The 20,000-nt window shown below is 35.2% G+C and overlaps 1 protein-coding gene across 1 annotated transcript; it reads left to right on the top strand.

Moving 5' to 3' along the window:
- Nucleotides 1-3,021: 3,021 nt before the first annotated feature.
- Nucleotides 3,022-19,398, top strand: LOC119598383 (alpha-2-macroglobulin-like protein 1; the record flags this gene model as incomplete). Its single annotated transcript, XM_037948028.1, has 18 exons — nucleotides 3,022-3,142; nucleotides 4,942-4,987; nucleotides 6,000-6,128; nucleotides 6,840-7,037; nucleotides 7,780-7,989; nucleotides 8,724-8,875; nucleotides 9,877-10,232; nucleotides 11,159-11,313; nucleotides 13,112-13,220; nucleotides 13,940-14,161; nucleotides 15,319-15,471; nucleotides 16,097-16,318; nucleotides 16,970-17,149; nucleotides 17,599-17,842; nucleotides 18,555-18,710; nucleotides 18,805-18,890; nucleotides 19,051-19,111; nucleotides 19,221-19,398. Coding segments are annotated over 18 exons (2,874 nt in total), but the record flags the coding sequence as incomplete, so codon positions are not given.
- Between the last annotated feature and the right edge of the window lie 602 nt (nucleotides 19,399-20,000).

Here is a 20,000-nt window from a genome sequence, read left to right as displayed (position 1 = left end):
GAAAGTAAACTAAAGACATAGATAGAAAAAAAATGAAAGATTTATATATAAAAAAATGTGAGAATGAAATCAAATGAAAATAGATGTGAATGAATTAAATAAATTAGAGAAATTGTGAATGAAAAAAAAATATAAATGAATTATGTAAACGAAGGTAGATTAAATAAATCTGGCAAGAGATAAAATGGAAGTAAATATAAAAAAGAGACAAAAAAGAGAAAGATTAGAAAAATAAAAGAAAAATCCAGTAAACTACCCAAATGAGAGCAGATAATGACCCTCAGATAATGACCCTCATGCTCGTTGATCTCCAGCGTGTGTTTGAGTGCAGTAAATCCCTTTTCTCTCTTTAATGTCAGCTATACGTGCACAGAGTATTTGCAATATCGCAGGGATACACACAAGTACGCATATATACACACAAACTCGCTGGCACACACACGCAAACACACACACACACACACACACACACAAACACACACACACACACACACACATAATATTACATACACAGGCATACATATGCTTATGTATAATAATCGCCATGAACAGACAACACCACAGGTTGATCAACATTCATCATTACAAATGAATCGACAGTCGACAATCAACACAGGCTAATCAACAATAGGCCCGTAGGGCAGCAAGCAATCAACATCACAGGTCGACCAACAATCATCACTACAAGCCAACTGGCAATTAACACTACAAGTCATTCAACAATCAACACAAGACAGTCGACAATAAGCCTCGTAAGTCAGTCAACAATCAGCTTAGTAAGTCAGTCAACACTCAGTCTCGTAAGTCAGTCAAAACTCAGCTTAGTAAGTCAGTCAACAATCAACACAACGGAACAACTAACAATTGACACCAGATTTCCAAACATTGCAAGGCTGCGGCAGAGATATCTGATGCAGGTAATAGGGTTCCCGTTTATTTCCTTATAAGAAACTGTAATATATACTAATAATTAACATCGGTACAGAAGTAAATTTAATTTGGTCTAGACTTTTAATGATTAAGAATTACTCAAGACTGTCAATCAACTGCCAGATTTTGCTTAAGATTTCAGCTGGGCCTTAATCGCTTTGAAAAAGACCGTATGCTTCTCTTACCATAAGCTTGCATTTTCCATGATCAAATAAATTTATATATAAAAAAAGAAAAGCACAAATCCACCTGGATGGATTGCAACTCAGAATATATCACTAAGTTCTGAGTTGCAATCTCCACAATTGCAGATTTTGCACATGCTACAAACGCCTGGAACCACTTCAGTGTTAAATTTTAATTAATCTTTGCATTTATATATTCTGAACACATTATAGGCATATTGCAACACCGGTTAAATGCTAATTTATAGATTCTTAAGAGTATGGACACTGGGACCCACTTATTCAGTGCTGAATTTCAATTAATTTCCACGTCAATGCAATGCTAATTGTCACTTCCTTTTCACATTTATAGTTTCTGAACACACTATAGAACCTTGAAACCACCTGTTCATTGCTAATCATCACTTAATATTCACATTTATAATTTCGGAACACACTGTAGACGTTTTGAACCACCAATCCAATGTCATTTTTAAATTGACTTACATATTCACAGATTCTATTACACCATAGACGCCTTAAACCACCAAGTAAATGCCAATTGTCACTTAATCCTCATATTTATAGATTCTGAACGCACCATAGCCAATTTGAACCGAGAGTTCAACATAGTTTATATGTAACCTTTAGATTTACAAATTCTGAACAAACTATAGATGGCTTGGACCACCGAGTAAATGCCAATTGTCACTTAATCTTCATATTTATAGATTCTGAACGCACCATAGCCACTTTGAACCGAAAGTTCAACACTAGTTTATATGTAACCTTTAGATTTACAAATTCTGAACAAACTATAGACCTTCGGAGCCACCAATTAACTTTTCACTTTATGTTCATATTCATTGATTCTAAACACACTATAGATGCTTAGATCCACCAATCCAACGCTAAATTTCACTTGATCTTCACATATACAGATTCTGAGCACATTATAGACGCTTGGAACCAATTCTTCCGAAGTTCCTCTTAAACGACATAAAGGATCTGGTCGATAGCCGCAATGCAATATAAATCTATATCTTACTACTTGTCTTTTTTATTATATTTTCTGATTATTTTTTCTTTCTTCTGGCCATGCTTTCTTTGCGAAATTTGACAAAATTTGGCACATGCTGTAATTGCGAGTGTGTTAGCACGATTGTCAGTCAAGTAAATATTACGAAAATGAAATGAAATTTTCCCCGTGCACCTCGTGTATTATTTTCCTAGACGACATTGCCTAAAAAGGATGAGAAAAATCGATACCATATATATATATATATATATATATATATATATATATATATATATATATATATATATATATACATATATACATACATACATATCTATCTATCTCTCTATATATACACAGATAGATAGCTAGATAGATATAGATGGGTACATATATATATATATATATATATATATATATATATATATATATATATATATATATATGTATATATATATATATATATATATATATATATATATATATATATATATATATATATATATATATGTACACACACACACACACACACACACTCACACACACACACACACACACACACACACACACACACACACATGTATGTATATATGTATGTTCTAGATAGATATGTATATATATAAAAGTATATATAGATATGTATGTATGTACATACATACATTTTTTTCCGCCTCGCAGTTGAGTATCCATCTCGGCCTGGGTAATACTGTTTTCGATGAATATCATGATACAGTGTTCATAATTGCGCTTTTATGCCAAATCTTATACTACTTCAATCTTAACCTCTATGCTAAGTCTTTTATACGTTTCAGACCAACAAGACGACGTTAGCGATGACAATTACGATGATGACTATGATGACAAGGATGATAACAGTGACAATATCAACAAAAGTGACAACGGTGAAACATTCTACGACCCTTATTGTACTTTGATAACGACATTCGATACAGTGTAGCTCCCTATGGGGACTTTTGTGATGAGGTCATTCACGGTGGCTCGGGTGATGACGGTGGTGGCACTGATGATGGTAAGGGATAGCCAGAACCGTGGTAAATATTTCGATGGAAGTTTTGACGACTAAATGAGATTATATTTCCCATTTATAAATACTAATGATAATCGTGATGAGAGATAAGCATTGATATAATCTTCTTATACTTATTATTATTATTTTTTAGAAATTCGTCAGCTTTATTCAGTTTTATTATTATCATTATTTTTTTTTTATCCAACTGTGCTTTCACCGTGATTCCTTTTTCTGTCCCTTCTACCAGTTGATATCTATTAATTTTCCTGTCCATCTTTTTCTAGTACTTCGGTTTTCAGTCATTTCTTTAAGAAATATATATGTCGCATTCCCGTTGCACTTTATTTTATCCCACCTCTGCCCCTGACGTTCGTTCACGCACTTATGCTTTAATTTTATACGTAAATGCTTGTCGACTCGCTTTCATACTACATAACGTGTTTTAGACTCATGAGGCATTTTTTTTTTGGGGGGGGGGGGATATTTTACACGTCTAGATATGCACAAAAGATTAAACCACCTCGATTCGGAACTTCACTGTCTGGCAATTTTCTAAGACCCCCCTCCCATGCTGAAAAATAGACAGATGACGAATAAGTAAATACATACAAGTACACTAATTCACACTCATTATATATGCGCCACACTAATATGAATATATTTGTGTACGTGTGCGTATATGCTACACACATTCACACACATATACATGCATATATTTAGTGCGTGTTTATGCACACTCATTAATCTTTTAAAGAATCTTACAAATACCAAACATTTGTAAGCATAAGTGTCAGCTGGCTGGAAAAGTTTGTTTTTCTTTTTCTAAATTTGGACGCAATAGTTTTTTTGGCGTGACACTAATCCCTGCTGCAATAAAATAAATAATGGAAGACTGGCGTATCATTATCCTTTTATTGTTAGTGTTAGAGTCATTGCAAAAGCAGTGAGATAAAAGTATCATACATGCAACGTATAATAACTGTTCTTATTTTTCTCTTTCAGCTCCGTGAACTGATTACAAGTAAATAAGATCTACTGTTAAGAGATTTTTTCTTCTTGTTTTAAGCACATTCCTATACATGTTAATTTGCTCTGTTTCTTTCAGGTTTTGACAATAGTTTCAACGATAATGATTTATAAAATAACATGATAAAACACAAATTAATGTTACTGCTCTTCCAGCATCCAGAAATGAGACAACGTTACATACTCTGTATCTTTGTCGTCGTGTATAAGTAATGATGTACACACATCTACTACAGAAGTGCCAGGGCCTTTACTACTGTTATGTACCTGTTCTGCAAACCTGTTGCTATGCTTCTTTTTTCAAATAACTCAATATGCTCGTTTTCATTTATTTTAATATCTCATTTTCTTTCAGATCTCGATGGCCATATTTTATGTCTGAGCACCAACCAAATTTCTTCCTTGTCTATTGCATGCACTAACATTAACATGTTTTAATTTAAACTAATCTAATCTATGCTTTAACATAAACTAATCTTGCATGCCCTAATATAAACCACTTCTATTAATCGTGCTGACATGACTTAGTACATGTCCAACATACGTTAATGCTATACAATATGTCCTAACATATACATGCTTATATACGTATCTATGTATATATATCCTAAGCTATTTTATACATGTACTAGCCAGAATTAATTTATTATATATATATATATATATATATATATATATATATATATATATATATATATATATATATATATATATCGAATATTCTAACGTAAACTGAACATCTGTAGTAATAATTTTCACGCTTCTTTTAAAAGTGGCTGATTTCGACGGGGGCTTTGCTGACCTCGGTGCGGGAGAAGGGTAAGTTTCATTGATCTTTTTCCTTTATATTATGTTTACTTTTTATTTTTATTCATTTATTTTCCTGTTAGTGAAGAAGTTAGGCTGTTATTTTTATTACCATCCCTAAGAAGCATGTACTCATTGATTAGCCATTATATTTTCTTTTCTTTTCCCACTTTCATTGGTAACTCTCTTCACAAACACGTGTGTGTGTGTGTGTGTGTGTGTGTGTGTGTGTGTGTGTGTGTGGATACTCTATTTATCTGTCTATCTACCTATCTCACTATTTATATATATTTATCTACCTGTTTATCTGCCTACCTACCTACTTATCTATCTATCTGTATCTATCTATCCATCTATCTTTATATATTAGTCTAATTATCTATCTATCTGCATTTATCTATCTACGCAGGCTGTGGGGAGACGTAGAAATTGATGTCCAATTAAACTGCAATTGCGGAAATATATCTTTAAGCCAAAAAGCTGATCAAATTGTCTCAGGAAGGGCAATTGTAATGGTGCACCCTCTTTTGAAAGCTATAAGACTATTAGAGTTAAATTTCAGAAACCCGTCTAGGCTTACGAAACTCTCTCTCTCTCTCCCACGCTCTCTCTCTCTCTCTCTCTCTCTCTCTCTCTCTCTCTCTCTCTCTCTCTCTCTCTCTCTCTCTCTCTCTCTCTCTCCTTCTCATCTTTCGGTGTATTAAGCTATGTGAATCTCCGTCTATAGTTCTCATATATATATATATATATATATATATATATATATATATATATATATATATATATATATATATATATATATATATACATATATATGTGTGTGTGTGTGTGTGTGTGTGTATGTGTGTGTGTGTGTGTGTGTGTGTGTGTGTGTGTGTGTGTGTGTGTGTGTGTGTGTGTGTGTGTGTGTGTGTGTGCGCACATCTATCTATCTATCGATCTATTCACCTATCCATCTATCTAACGAAACTTGTGTCCATGACCGAAACGTACAAATCCTACCCCTGATTTTCCTCACCTCCAGTGCTGCCTCTGAAGACGCTGCCTCGTCCATTATCTGTCCAGCAGTGTTGTGTTTTATACCAGAGGAAGATAACTGTACAGAAGTGCCTGGTGTCTGCTGTTCTCAGTGGATCTGCGGTGATGGGCCGAGGTGAGACCGAAAGCGTTTCCTTCTGTGTGGTTGTATTGTTAGATTCCTAGGCAGACGTAGGGATGTTGATAATAAGGACTGTGATGATAGTGATGATGATAATGACAGTAATGATAAAGAGATGATGAATATAACGTTGATGATAATAATGATAACAGTAATAATAATGATAGTAAAAACAATAATGGTAAAAAATAACAATGATAGTAATGATAATGGCAAAAAATAACCGTGATAACAATAATAAAAAAAAATAATATCAATGATAATTATCATAATAGTCAAATAATGATAATGATAATAATAATAATAATAACGGTAATAATAATAATGATAATAATAATAAATACTAATAGCAATAATGCTAATAATAGTGATATAATAACAAAAATATTCTAAATAATAATAGCAATAATAGAACAGTAATAATAATGATGATGATGATAATAATAATGATAATAATAATGATAGTAATAATAATAACAATAATGATAATGATAATAATAGCGATAATAATAATAGCGATAATAATAACAATAATAATAGACAAAACGATAATAATTTTAAAAATATATATGAAACAGTTATAATAACAATACAGCAACGATGATGATAATAATAATCATAGATGATGATCATAAAAAGAATAATAATAATCACAAAAACCTACGCCCCCCAAAAATAAAAAAACAACGCACACAACTGTTACAGAGAGTGTGTTCTCGAGACGGGCGAAGTCCACCAGATCGGTGACACGTGGACCAATGGCTGCGAGACATGCAACTGTGTGTACTCGGGTAACGGGGCCGTCGTCAGTTGCTACAAGCGATACTGCATCCCGGCGCCACACAGGGATTGCGTAGAAGTGTTCAGGGAAGGGGAGTGCTGTCCGGACTACCATTGTAGCAGGTGAGAAGGAGGCAGAGGGAAGGAGAGGGGTGGGGAGGTTGACGGAGGGATGGTATGGGAGGGAGATGGGAGGGGGAAGGGAATAGAGGAGGAAGGGGGAAAGGAGGGAGAGGAGGAGGGAGATGGGAGGGTGAAGGGAATACGGGAGGAAGGGGGAGGGGAGGGAGAGAAGGAGGGTAGGAGGGTATGAGAGAGAGGGAAGGAATAATAGGTGAGGGAGGGAGGAGAGGGAGAGGGAGAGAAGAAGGGTTTGAGAGGGAAGCAAGGAAGGTAGGGGGGAGGGGGATGGAGTGCAGGAAGTGTATGGGGGGGGGGGCACGGGAGTGGAGGGAATGAAGGAGACGGAGTGAAGGAAGATAAGGGAGAAGGAGGGATGGGGATGGAAGGATATTTAGAGAGAAGGAGGGTGTGAGAGAGATAGTAAAGTAAAAGTGACATATACATGCGTTCTAATTGTCATATATATATATATATATATATATATATATATATATATATATATATATATATATATATATATATATATGTATGTATATATATATATATATATATATATATATATATATTATATATATATATATATATATATATATATATATATGCACACACACACACACACACACACACACACACACACACACACACACACACACACACACACACACACACACACACACACACACACACACACACACACGTATACACACATACCTACACATCGCCTCTCATGCCTCCCCCGCAGCACGACCTGCAAGTATGACAACCGCTACTACGGCGTCGGGGAGTCGTGGAAGACGGAGGACTACTGCCAGACGTGCACCTGCACGAAGGGCGACCCGATTCCCGAGATAAGTTGCGATGAGCCGGAGACTTGCAAGCCGGCGCCCAGTCCCGCCTGCAGGCCGATCGAGTCCGCCAGGGAGTGCTGTCCGGTGGCGTGGGACTGCTCCGAGTGAGTTGGTCGGGGGGGGGGGGTCGTGCTTGATGCTTGGTTCTCTGTTGTGGTTCTTTTGGTCCTCTCTGTTTCTGTTGTTCGTTATTATTATTTTGTTTTATTTTAATTTTCTTTTATTTTCTGTTTTTTTTTTGTTGGTCGAGTTTTTAAAAAAAATCTTTATTTTGTTGTTTGTCTCATTTTTTTCGTATTATCTTGTTCTTGTTTTTCTTCTTCTCCTTTCATTCTTGCTGGTGTGTTATCCCTGTTCTTCTTTTGTCATTCTTACTTTTTTTATAATCATTAGCTTTCATGCTTTACTTTATTTTATTTTATTTTATTTTATTTATCTTATTTTTGCTATTATTGTCGTACTTCTATTTCTTCCTTGTTCTCCTTGCTTTCCTTTTTGCTTGTTATTGACGTCCTCCTTGTTATGCTATTTTGTTCACTGATCTTTTTCCTTTCCCTCTTTCACAAAATTTATTTAGGTCTTCATCATCTTAAAACGAAATCGAGAAAAAAACTTATTTTTAAAATTTATTCGTGCTAAATGAAACACAAATGAATAAAGAAAGAATAATATTTTGCACGTGTGTTTGTGTATGTGTGTGTACCTGTGTGCGTGCATGTGGGTTTGTGTCTACGTGTGCGTGTGCATGTCTCCAACCGTGTATGTTTGCCTGCATGTGCGTGCACCTAAGCCACAGCACAACCAACCGAAGGATCCCTGAGCCCTTATCCCTTTGCAGTGCCTACCTGATCACGGTGCCCAAGGTGTTCGTGCGGGGAAGGCAGTCGACGGTGTGTGTGTTCCTCGAGGACGACCCGCCTGTCTCGGTTAACCTTACGGTTGCAATGACGATCGGGAAGGATGAAATTCATGCCACAGTTCTTGAGACAGGTTCGTTGCTCTGGTTGCACCGACACTCAAGTACATAGACACGCACACACATACAAGCAATCAAGCCCATAGGACATAGACCCCCCCTCCTACACACACAAGCATTGTGTGGTGTGGCGGTAGCGACCTTGCCTAGCAATCTTGCTGACCTGCGTTCGATTCTCGCGCCGCCAGTGGATGGTAACCCCGGCCATTTCTTGCACACAGGTGGTAGTTTAGAATCACAATAAACAGACTAGCCACAATTTGACTAAAGTAACAAGACCCTGTCATAGCAAACCCTAAATTATTATTCCTATTTTTAATATTATCGCACACGCACATGCACACAGACACGTGCACGCACGCAAATATACTATCATAGATACATATACTTAACATTACAACTATAAATACACAACTATCAAGAAACACTAACGCACGGTCCTATTCACATTACAGCGTTCCTATCAGAGTTAAAATTCACAAATTTACATTCAGATCACAATGCGTAACGGCTTATGGAGTTCGTTGGCTAGACTTGTCAGTTCGAAACAAATTTATACTCCTTTAATAATATTCCAGTAAATCCTAATGTATCAGTATGTGTTTATTACTACAAAAATATAAACTAATAATTTTTCTTTTATGCATATTTTTTCAATTCAATCAAATGTTGATCAATTCTCATAGATGTGGTTGCGTCAGGTACCATTATTATTCATTCTTGATATCATTACTATTTTTTTCTATATGATAAGGTAATTAATATTACCGTATTATATTTCCTATCACTATTATCAATATCTTCACTTCATTTCTATCATTATATTCCTTTTCACTGTTATTACTGTTTTATCCTTATCATACTTCCTATCCTTATTATTACTGTTAATGTATCCTTATCAATACCATCATCAAATTTCTTCTAATTATTATTAATGTTACAATATCCCTACTATCATTACCATCATATTACTTATGATCCACATCATTAATCCATCTTTCCATTCTCACCTCAGTGTCGGACAGACATGTGTGTGTGGACTTCCCCGTGCCTGACGGCGGCGACGCCTTTGGCTACCTGGCTATCATGGGAACCGTCGGCGAAGTTCACTTGTCAGAAGAGCTGAGGATCTACCTCGTCTCCGTCGGCAAGACTTTCTTGCAGACGGACAAGTACCTGTACGAGGAAGGGCAAATTGTTAAGTTCCGCGTGCTGAGCGTCGAGGGCGAGAGGGCCGCCGTCTCCTACGAGGACCTGGACGAGGTGTGGATAACCTCGCCGACAGAGACGCGGCTGGTGCAGTGGCTCAACGTCAGCAACAGCCGCGGCCTCGTGCACCTCGAATTCCCGTTGGCCGAGCACGTGCAGGAGGTCAGTCTTGTCGGGTCACGTGGTCAGGTGGTTTAGTTCTACTCATTGCGGGTCATACCTGGAGTGGCAGGGGTTCGAGTCCTTGTCAGGGTGGGTTGTTGTTACTAATACATGCTTTCACAAACCCCTCATCTCTTCATACACCATTTCATCAATTATACATAGGTCCAATCAAAGCGTTTGGTACCCGGTCCCTGTATAGAATACAGCGTTTCTGCCTATCTCAGTTCTGGCTGCGCGGTTTTGATCCTTCCCAGTGCAAGGGACTCTGGCTCGGCCTCTCCCAGTTCAGAGCGTGCTAGGTAGCATGCGCTTTGAAAAACTAGACATTACATCATAGTTACAATGCTGAAAATTGCGCGTTTGCAACTCTTACCTATTATACTGTCTATAAGCATTCGGATTTCATTGCTTTCATTCATCAGGCGAGTTTGTTTAGCTCAGTCATGCAATTCGAGTATCTCATCATCAGTCGTACATACTTGTTCCAGTCATACATCTTTTCTCAGCCATATATCTTTCATCAATCATGCATGTCTTCAATTATCTTTTCACCAATTTTACTTCATATCATCAATAAACTTTTTTTCGGTCATAAACCTTTCCGTGAGTCATACATCTTTTCTCAGTCACACATTTGCATGCAAATAACTTTTCATCAGTCATAAATCTTTTCATTAGTCATAAATCTTTTCATCAGTCATAAATTTTTTCATCAGTCATACATCTTTTCATCAGTCATACATCTTTTTATTAGTCATACATATTTTCATCAACCATACATCCATCAACACAAATTTCCATACATCATCTCCTCAACCCAAAAATCATATCACAGATCGCTTCATCAACCACACATCCTTTCAAACAATCCCAAATCATATTTCCTTTCATACAGCTTTTCACATCTGTCCATACATCCTCAGGGAACGTACACAATCCACGTACGAGCTGAAGGACGAGTCACAACCCAGGATTTCAAGGTCGAGCCATACGTACTACCAAGATTCGAAGTCACGGTCCGCCCTCCGCCATACACGCTTATCTCCCAGGCAGTGATCACGGTCGAAGTCTGTGCTGAGTAAGTGCAGTTTGGTATCATGGCTGTTGTTGTTTTTATTGATATTATTATCATTATTATCGTCATTGTTATCGTCGTTATTGTTCTTCTTCTTATTATTATTATCATGGTTACTACTACTGTTACTACTATTATTACAACTAGTACTATTTTCATTATTATCATTACTATTACTAGTACTGCTACTACTACTACCATTATTATTATCACTGTTATTATTATTGTTATCATTATTATTATTATAGGTATTCTTATCTTTATTTTTCTTATTATTATTACAAATACTGTTTCTATTACTATTACTCTTGCTATTACTGTTAACATGATAATGATGATGATGATGATGATGATGATGATGATAAAAATGATAATGATAATGATAATGATAATGATAATGATAATGATAATAATAATGATAATGATAATGATAATGATAATGATAATGATAATGGTAATGGTAATGGTAATGGTAATAATAATAATGATAATAATGATAATAATATTAAGAGTAATAATGATAAGTATAATGATGATTTAATGACAATATTGATTCTAACACTAATACTAATACTAAAAATATACTAATACTAATATTAATATTGATAATAATAATAATAACAATAATAGTAATGATGATAATAATAATAATAATAATAATAATAATAATAATAAATAATAATAATAATATAAATAAAATAATAATTGTAAATATTATAATAATAAAATATATAATTATATATATATAATATACTAATAATATAATAATAATAATAATAATAATATAATATAAAATATAATAATAATAATAATAATAATGATAATATAATAATTATTAATATAATAAATATAATAATAAATAAATATGATAAATAATAAATAATAATATAATAATATAATATAATAATATATAATAATAATAATACAATAATAATAATAATAATAATATAATAATAATAATAATAATAATAATAATAATAATAATAATAATAATAATAATAATAATAATGATAATAATAATAATAATAATGATAATATAATAATATAGTAATAATAATAATAATAATAATAATAACAATAATAATAATAATAATAATAATAATAATAATAATAATAACAATAATAATAATAATGATAATTATTATTATTATGATAATCGTAATGATAATGATACTGATAATAATGATAATGGTAATAATAATAATAATAGCAAAGATAATAATAACAATAATAATAATAATAATAACAATAATAATAATAATAATAATAATAAAGAGGATCAATATTATTATCATCATCATTATTACATACATAATGAATTCCATATAGAATTCAAGTGATATACATTTTCCCCATACATTTACGCGTACGGGAATTTCAGTTAATTATACCAGTCAACAAGGCCCTGTTACAATTCCTTTTCATAATACTCTTTCCTCTCTTTTACACTATTACGAGGCCATCATCACAATTTCACTACTTGTTATATACTCCACATGTAAGTGTTTTTTATGCAAGTACCCTTCTTTGTAATTTTATTATTATTTTTATTATTATTACTAGCCTCATATTACAAGATCTTTCTTGTTTTTGACACAGTTACACGTATGGACGACCTGTAACAGGTAGTGGCACGCTGAGTGTGAAGAAAAATAAATTTTATTATGGCGAATATTACAAAACCTCCCGTTTTGTTCTTGACACAGTAATACGTATGGACAACCCATAACAGGCAGCAGTGTGAAGACCAGATTCTATCGTGACGAATATTAAAAGAACTCTCCTCTCTTTTCTTACACAGTTACACATATGGGCAACCCGTGACAGGCAGCGGCAATCTTTTTGTGAGGAAGAACAGGTACTATTATTTCGAAGACACAGTAGACGACGTTCTTTCCATTCCTATCCCGGTACGTAGTCTGTGGTTATTGCCTGTGATACTGATAATGAAGATAACAATGATTATAACAGATGTCTCAGCGCTGACCAGTCTTTTTTTAGTAACTGGTTCTATACTGTGGAATGAGCGTAGAGTGGGTAGAAAGTGTACAATCCATACTGATAATAAAATCGTCTTCCTTTTCCTCTTCAATTTATCATTGAATGAACTCACGAGATTGCATAATTTCATATAATTAGAAAGAGTGGCTTTTCCCTTTGAGTTAAAATATGATTTGATTTCACATGCATTTTTATATGTTTGCCTATCCTTTTATCTGACTGATAAAGATTTACCTATAATTTTCCACCTTTGTTTATTCATCCCTTCCTTTTCTCTTCTCCTTCCTCTTCTTGATACTGAATCGAAGATAGTTTGTCTATTTACACGTATAACTGTGTTTATACATTAATTTTATTTAGATGATCTATTTCTTGGTATATATCAGTATCAGTATAATTAGAATGCCCATGTTATCTCTCCATCTATCAGTATCAGTATATTAATGTTATCTGTCAATATCAGTAGGTAAGTACTTACTTATCATTAACAGTATTGACAGATTTAAGTAATCTAATATTGTCAGTTTCTCTGCATTTAGGCTGTCTATCCACCTGTCTCCCCCTTCCTCTCCCCGTCTATCTCGCTGCCCCTCGAACGACCCACTTCACGAGCGCTTCCTTCCTTCAGACCTTCAGCGGTTGCACGGACGTCGAGGTGGACACAGGCCTGATCAACACAGAAGGTTACGGCTTCATAGGCATGCTTTCCCTGACAGCTGACATCGCCGAGGAAGGCACCGGCAACATGGCCTCAGGCACCGCCACCATCCAGCTGGCTACCCAACTTCTCTACTTCACGCAGATTAGCCGAGTGAAAGATGCCAAGCCGGGCCTGCCCTTCGAGATGCAGGTTGGCTACTGGCGGTTGCGCACTCGCTTGATATATATATATATATATATATATATATATATATATATATATATATATATATATATATATCTATATCTATCTATCTATCTATCTATCTATATATATATATATATATATATATATATATATATATATGATTATATATATATATATATATATATATATATATATATATATATATATATATATATATATATATGTGTGTGTGTGTGTGTGTGTGTGTGTGTGTGTGTGTGTGTGTGTGTGTGTGTGTATACACACATATATATACACATATAGACGACAGATGAACATAACAGGCTCTGAATTTTGTCTTTGAGTTTGGGGAAGTGGCAATGACGTCTTAAATCTACAGCTAAATAATCCCTGTTCATGAGATTTAGCAGTTTTGTCCTTATACTATATAACTCATGGAACCTACGTTTGGGATGCTTACATAATTTATATCTCTGGTGCCATGTTGTACTGGTTCTCTGTTCACAAATATATTATTTAAGTCATGTATGATGGACCTCTGAATAAAAAGAAATGGAAAAGCGTTCTTTGTTAAGATGCCAGCAACAGAGTAAATTTCTTTGATGAATATTAGGTACGATTTTGATATTTCGTATGCCATTTTGATAAGGATATTTATCATAAGAATGAAAGATTTTGTGGTGAAGCCGGTGTATGTAGGTTTCTTGTAGGTTGCAGTCGAAAGTCTAAAATGACATCAAAGAGAGACGTTTGTAACTCATAATGAATTTGATGTTCTTAAGCTGAACTGTTTATATAGTGCAGGAATTACTGATTAAAAAAGAAAAATGTGTCATCAACATATTTGTAATGGAGTGGGGGTATCAAATCAGGGGGCCAGTTTGTGAGCACACACACACACACACACACACACACACACACACACACACACACACACACACACACACACACACACACACACACACACACGTATCATATACGCATGCATCACTTTCTCTCTGTTATTATTATTATTGTTATCAAATAGTCATTATCATTATTATTATTATTATTATTATTATTATTATTATTATTATCATTATCATATTATAATTTTTACTATATTCTTATTATTTTACTTTCATCATCATCATTTAATAACAAACATGTCGTTGCAACAGATTCAAGCGAGGTTCCCAGACGAAACCGGCGCGCCAGGTGTCGAGGTAAAAGCCTGTGTCGGAACCGCATGCAAAAACTTCGTGACGGACGAGCGCGGTGCCTTCACTGTAATCGTGCCTCCTCACCTCGTCAAACCTCAAGGCCATCTCGAGGTTGGTTACTGTGGTCGTAGCAGGATCGGGGAATATAAATGGGGGAAAATGTAGTAGAGCGTGAAGTTAAAGTCAGTCAGTCAGCTCTATGAAAGGGCCCGGCTGTAGGGACTAAGAAGCGGGCGGGTTAAGGAGGGTAGAGATTCGCGTCCGTTATTGGCTGAGAGTGATTAGGCTTGTCATTATTATTGATCTTTTCATTATTATTTCTTAGTCTTATGATTATTGGTAATATTATTTTTGTGTTTTTTGTTCCAACAGTTAGTATCGTTATTATGATTATCATTATCATAATGATTATTATTATTATCATTATTATTATCATTGATATTATATTATTACTGTTATTATTATTATTATTATCATTGTTATTATTATTATTATTATTGCTAACATTGTTAATATTATTATCATTATTATTTTCGTAATTATCATTTTTATTACTTTTCTATCTTTACCATAACCGATATTATCAAGAGTCTATAATTATCGACATATGGCTTTTCATTGCGTCTAAAACCAGTCATACGAACACTTGAAGATTACCGAAGCTTGGAGACAAATAAGAAAGATACCACGCGACCCGAGTGTAAATAATGACGTCATTTCCGCACTCCTTCAACAGGTAATTCTGGCGAACGAAGATAAGCAAGAAGGAAACCTTGGCCACCTTTACTCTTCAATGGCTTATTTCTACTTCAATGTTTACTACTCCGAGTCGAACTCCAGTCTCTCTCTCGCCATCCCGACGGACGCTCTTGCCTGCTCTCCAGGAGAGGACCTCGATCTATCTCTGCCGGTGCTCTTCGTGGCGAACAATATAAACAAGGCTTTGATGAGAGTGCAGGTAAGTGGTCCCCTCTACGCTCCGTCCAGTTTCAGGAAAGAGACAAACTGGCAACCCAGCCCGTACTCAGGGAGTGCTCCGATTTGTCGTCGCTTTTGAGAAAAGATGATGGTAATTCAGAAGGAAGCTCACTTTCATTAAAGATAATACGAAATATAAATAAGCAATTGAAATCCTAAACATATGTAAATACAACCAAATGTCAGCTGGTTGGCATAAAAGAGACTTGGCAAATCGGAGTGAGCCTGATGCGTTGCCAGTTTTTATTTTTCTTCTGATAATATACATAGTCATTTTTAAAAATGTTATTTTATCTATTTTTTAATAAAAAAATTGTGGGTGAACAGAGGAGGGTCTGGCGTGTAGATGGAAACGGTAGGCGATATGGATTAATTGATAGAAAAGTGAATAGCATCACTAAACCCGATGTAAAGTGTGTAGAGTGTATGTGTGTGTATGTGTTTGTGTGTACGTGCGTGCGTGCGTGCGTGTGTAACATTGGGTAAGTAATATAATATCACAGTTAATAACGTCGACATATTTAACCAAATTTATGAGAAGTCATTATTACCTTGTTACCTCTTGTCTGGAACGAAGCCAGTGGAGGGTCAGATAACGCGGACGAATAAGAAGACAAACCAATCTTTCCAGGTGATATCGAGGAGCCAGGTGGTGTTCACTAACTCGTTCGAACAAGACCTGGTGGCTTCGGCCTTGGCTCTGGATGACAGCGCGCTCCTCGAACCCTTGGCGGAGCTCGAGGCGGGATTCGTCAGGGGATCCTTCATTCTCGACCTGAAGTTGCCTTACTCTGCGTCGCCCTTGGTCAATGTAAGTTTTTTTCGGGTTTATCAGATGGAGACTTGTTTTTGTCTTATTTATTTACGGTGAAGTGATTTATAGTTGTATAAATAAACTTGGACACAAATGGACAGACAGACAGACAGACAGACACACACACACACACACATACATATACATATAAATATGCATAACCATATACAAATACTGATATATATATATATATATATATATATATATATATATTTATTTATTGTATATATATAATATATATATATATATATATATATATATATATATATATATATATATATATACTATATATATATAATATATATATATATATATATATATATATATATATATATATATATATATATATATGTATATATATACACACATACACAAGCATACATACATACATATATACCAATAACAGTTACCCACATGATTCTTAACCATCTGAAATTACACTCTAGGTTTTGATCTGGTATTCCACTGCCGCCGGCGAAGTGATTGCAGCCTCTGGCACTGTGGAAGTTAGCACCTGTCTGCCCACCATCGCCAACCTGGCATGGGCTCCCTCGGACACCGCGGCGCCAAAGGACGACGTTCAGGTCACAATCACAGCGTCGCCAAACTCCATCTGCTCGCTGGGTAAACGGTGGCAGCTTTTGAGAGAGAGAGAGAGAGAGAGAGAGAGAGAGAGAGAGAGAGAGAGAGAGAGAGAGAGAGAGAGAGAGAGAGAGAGAGAGAGAGAGAGAGAGGGGAGAGAAGAGAGAGAGAAAGAATGAGAGAGGAAGAGAGAGAGAGAGAGAGAGAGAGAGAGAGAGAGAGAAAGAAAGAAAGAAAGAAAGAGAGAGAGAGAGAGAGAGAGAGAGAGAGAGGGGGGGGAGTGATATATATAAGAGGAAGAGAAAGGGGAAGAGAAAGAAAAAGAGAGAGGGTGAGAGTGAGGAAGAGAGAGATTGATAGATGGATAGAGTGAGGAAGAGAGAGTGATATATATATATATATATTATTTGTATATATATATATATATTATATATATATACATATATATATATATATTATATATATATATATATATATATATATATATATATATATATATATAGAGAGAGAGAGAGAGAGAGAGGAAGAGAGAAGGAGAGAAAAAGAAATAAAATGTTTGAGGTAACAGATCACCTGAATCTAGAATTTGAGAAATATTCATGATAAATCAGACGATATATAAGATTACATAAAATAAATCAATGATTAGATATATACAGTATTTCGATAAAATTATAGCGATATACCCAAACACCTCAAAATACTTTACAATTAATTTGACACCCCATCATCAACAGCTTTCGTATTAAGGCCGAGGAATCACATGTTAACGTTCACCTATTATCGCTGTTTGCTCCTACTTCCGGTTTCTTTGGGATAGGAGGGTTCGAATCCTTCCGAGGAAAACGGGGAAGCCTGTCAACCGCCGCCGTGTTTCAGCTTTTACAGGCAACCGAGCCGTATATATGGTTGAACAGCCAAATTAATGATTATGCTTATTGCTCAGGAGATTCCCCTGCATCATACTATGATGATGGTACGTTCGCCTTTACAGATGTTGTGGGATGTTTGTTGAGAAAAGTGGCGTGGGTTTTAAGTATCGGATGTAATGTCATTCATTCATTTTCCAGTCATAGAGGAATTACCCATAGCCAAGCGTAGTTACTTTTGGATGCCGTTTACAAGCTTGTACATAGATGCGCTGTCAGCATTTAATGTGAGTAAACTGTGAACTTAAAACCGTAATATGCATGTGGGATGTTTGTGTATTTGACTGTTTCTGGTGGGGCAAAATTACGCAAATGCATGTGCAACAAACTGCATAAATTTTCAAAAAAATTTAAAAGCTATTTTCTTTCAAAGTTTTGTCTGAGCAGGATGCGACCGTCCTTGTGCTTTCTGATCTGACAATTGAAACTCGACCCTGCGAAGCACGAGGTAATTTTCCAAAACGTTTGTATCTGCTTAATATGTTAAAACTCACATCGTGTTACCTTGCTGTATTACATAAAAAGTCAAACAATTAACATTACTTCTTTTTTTCCAGATTACGGTGGATTTTATCGTAAGTTTTTACTGATTTTGTCATTTAATGGATGTATAGATCCAGATTACGTTTAGTAGTTGTAAACGAATGCTATCAGATTTAAAATTTCAATCACGAATATGTTTAGATCCAGATAGTAGTAATAGTTAACACTTACACACTTTGTGAATGCACTAATGATAAAACGTAACCCCCCCCCCCCCCCCCCACAAATAAAAACTATCATTTAAAAAAACCAAACGGGAAACAGACACACAACCTCAATTGCGAAAAAAGTAAAATAAGAATCTAAAAATCAAAAATGAAATTTTTTTAAGACAGAACGGTAATTTTTCCCTTTTTGAGGGAGAATGATGAAGAATGAGAAAGAGAAAGAGAGAGAAGAGAAAAGGAGAGAAAGGGAGAGAGAGGAGAAGAAGAGAGAGAGAGAGAGAGGAAAAAAGAGAGAAAAGGGGAATGCATAGATACAGAAAGAAAGGCAGAGACAAAAGCAAAGAGAGAGGGGAGTGAGAGGAGAGAGTGAGAGAAGAAAAAAAAGAAAGAGAGGGGAGAGGAGAGGAGAGGGGAGAAGGGAGGGGAGGAGAGGAGAGAGGAGAGGGGAAAAGAAAAGAAAAGAGGAGAGAGAGAAAAAAAAGGAGAGAAAGAAAAGAAAAAGAGGGATAAAAAAAAAAAAAGAGAGAGAAGGGGGAGGAGTAGAGAGAGGAGAGAAAAGGGGGGTTAAGAAGGGGAAAAAGGGAGAAGGAAAAAAAAAAGAAAAAAAGGGGGAAAAAAGAGGCGAAA

The sequence above is a fragment of the Penaeus monodon genome, chromosome 41, assembly GCF_015228065.2.
Source record: "Penaeus monodon isolate SGIC_2016 chromosome 41, NSTDA_Pmon_1, whole genome shotgun sequence".
In the NCBI taxonomy this organism is placed as follows: domain Eukaryota; kingdom Metazoa; phylum Arthropoda; class Malacostraca; order Decapoda; family Penaeidae; genus Penaeus; species Penaeus monodon.
Note: the sequence above shows the minus strand (reverse complement) of the source record. Positions and strands in the feature narration are given on the sequence as shown.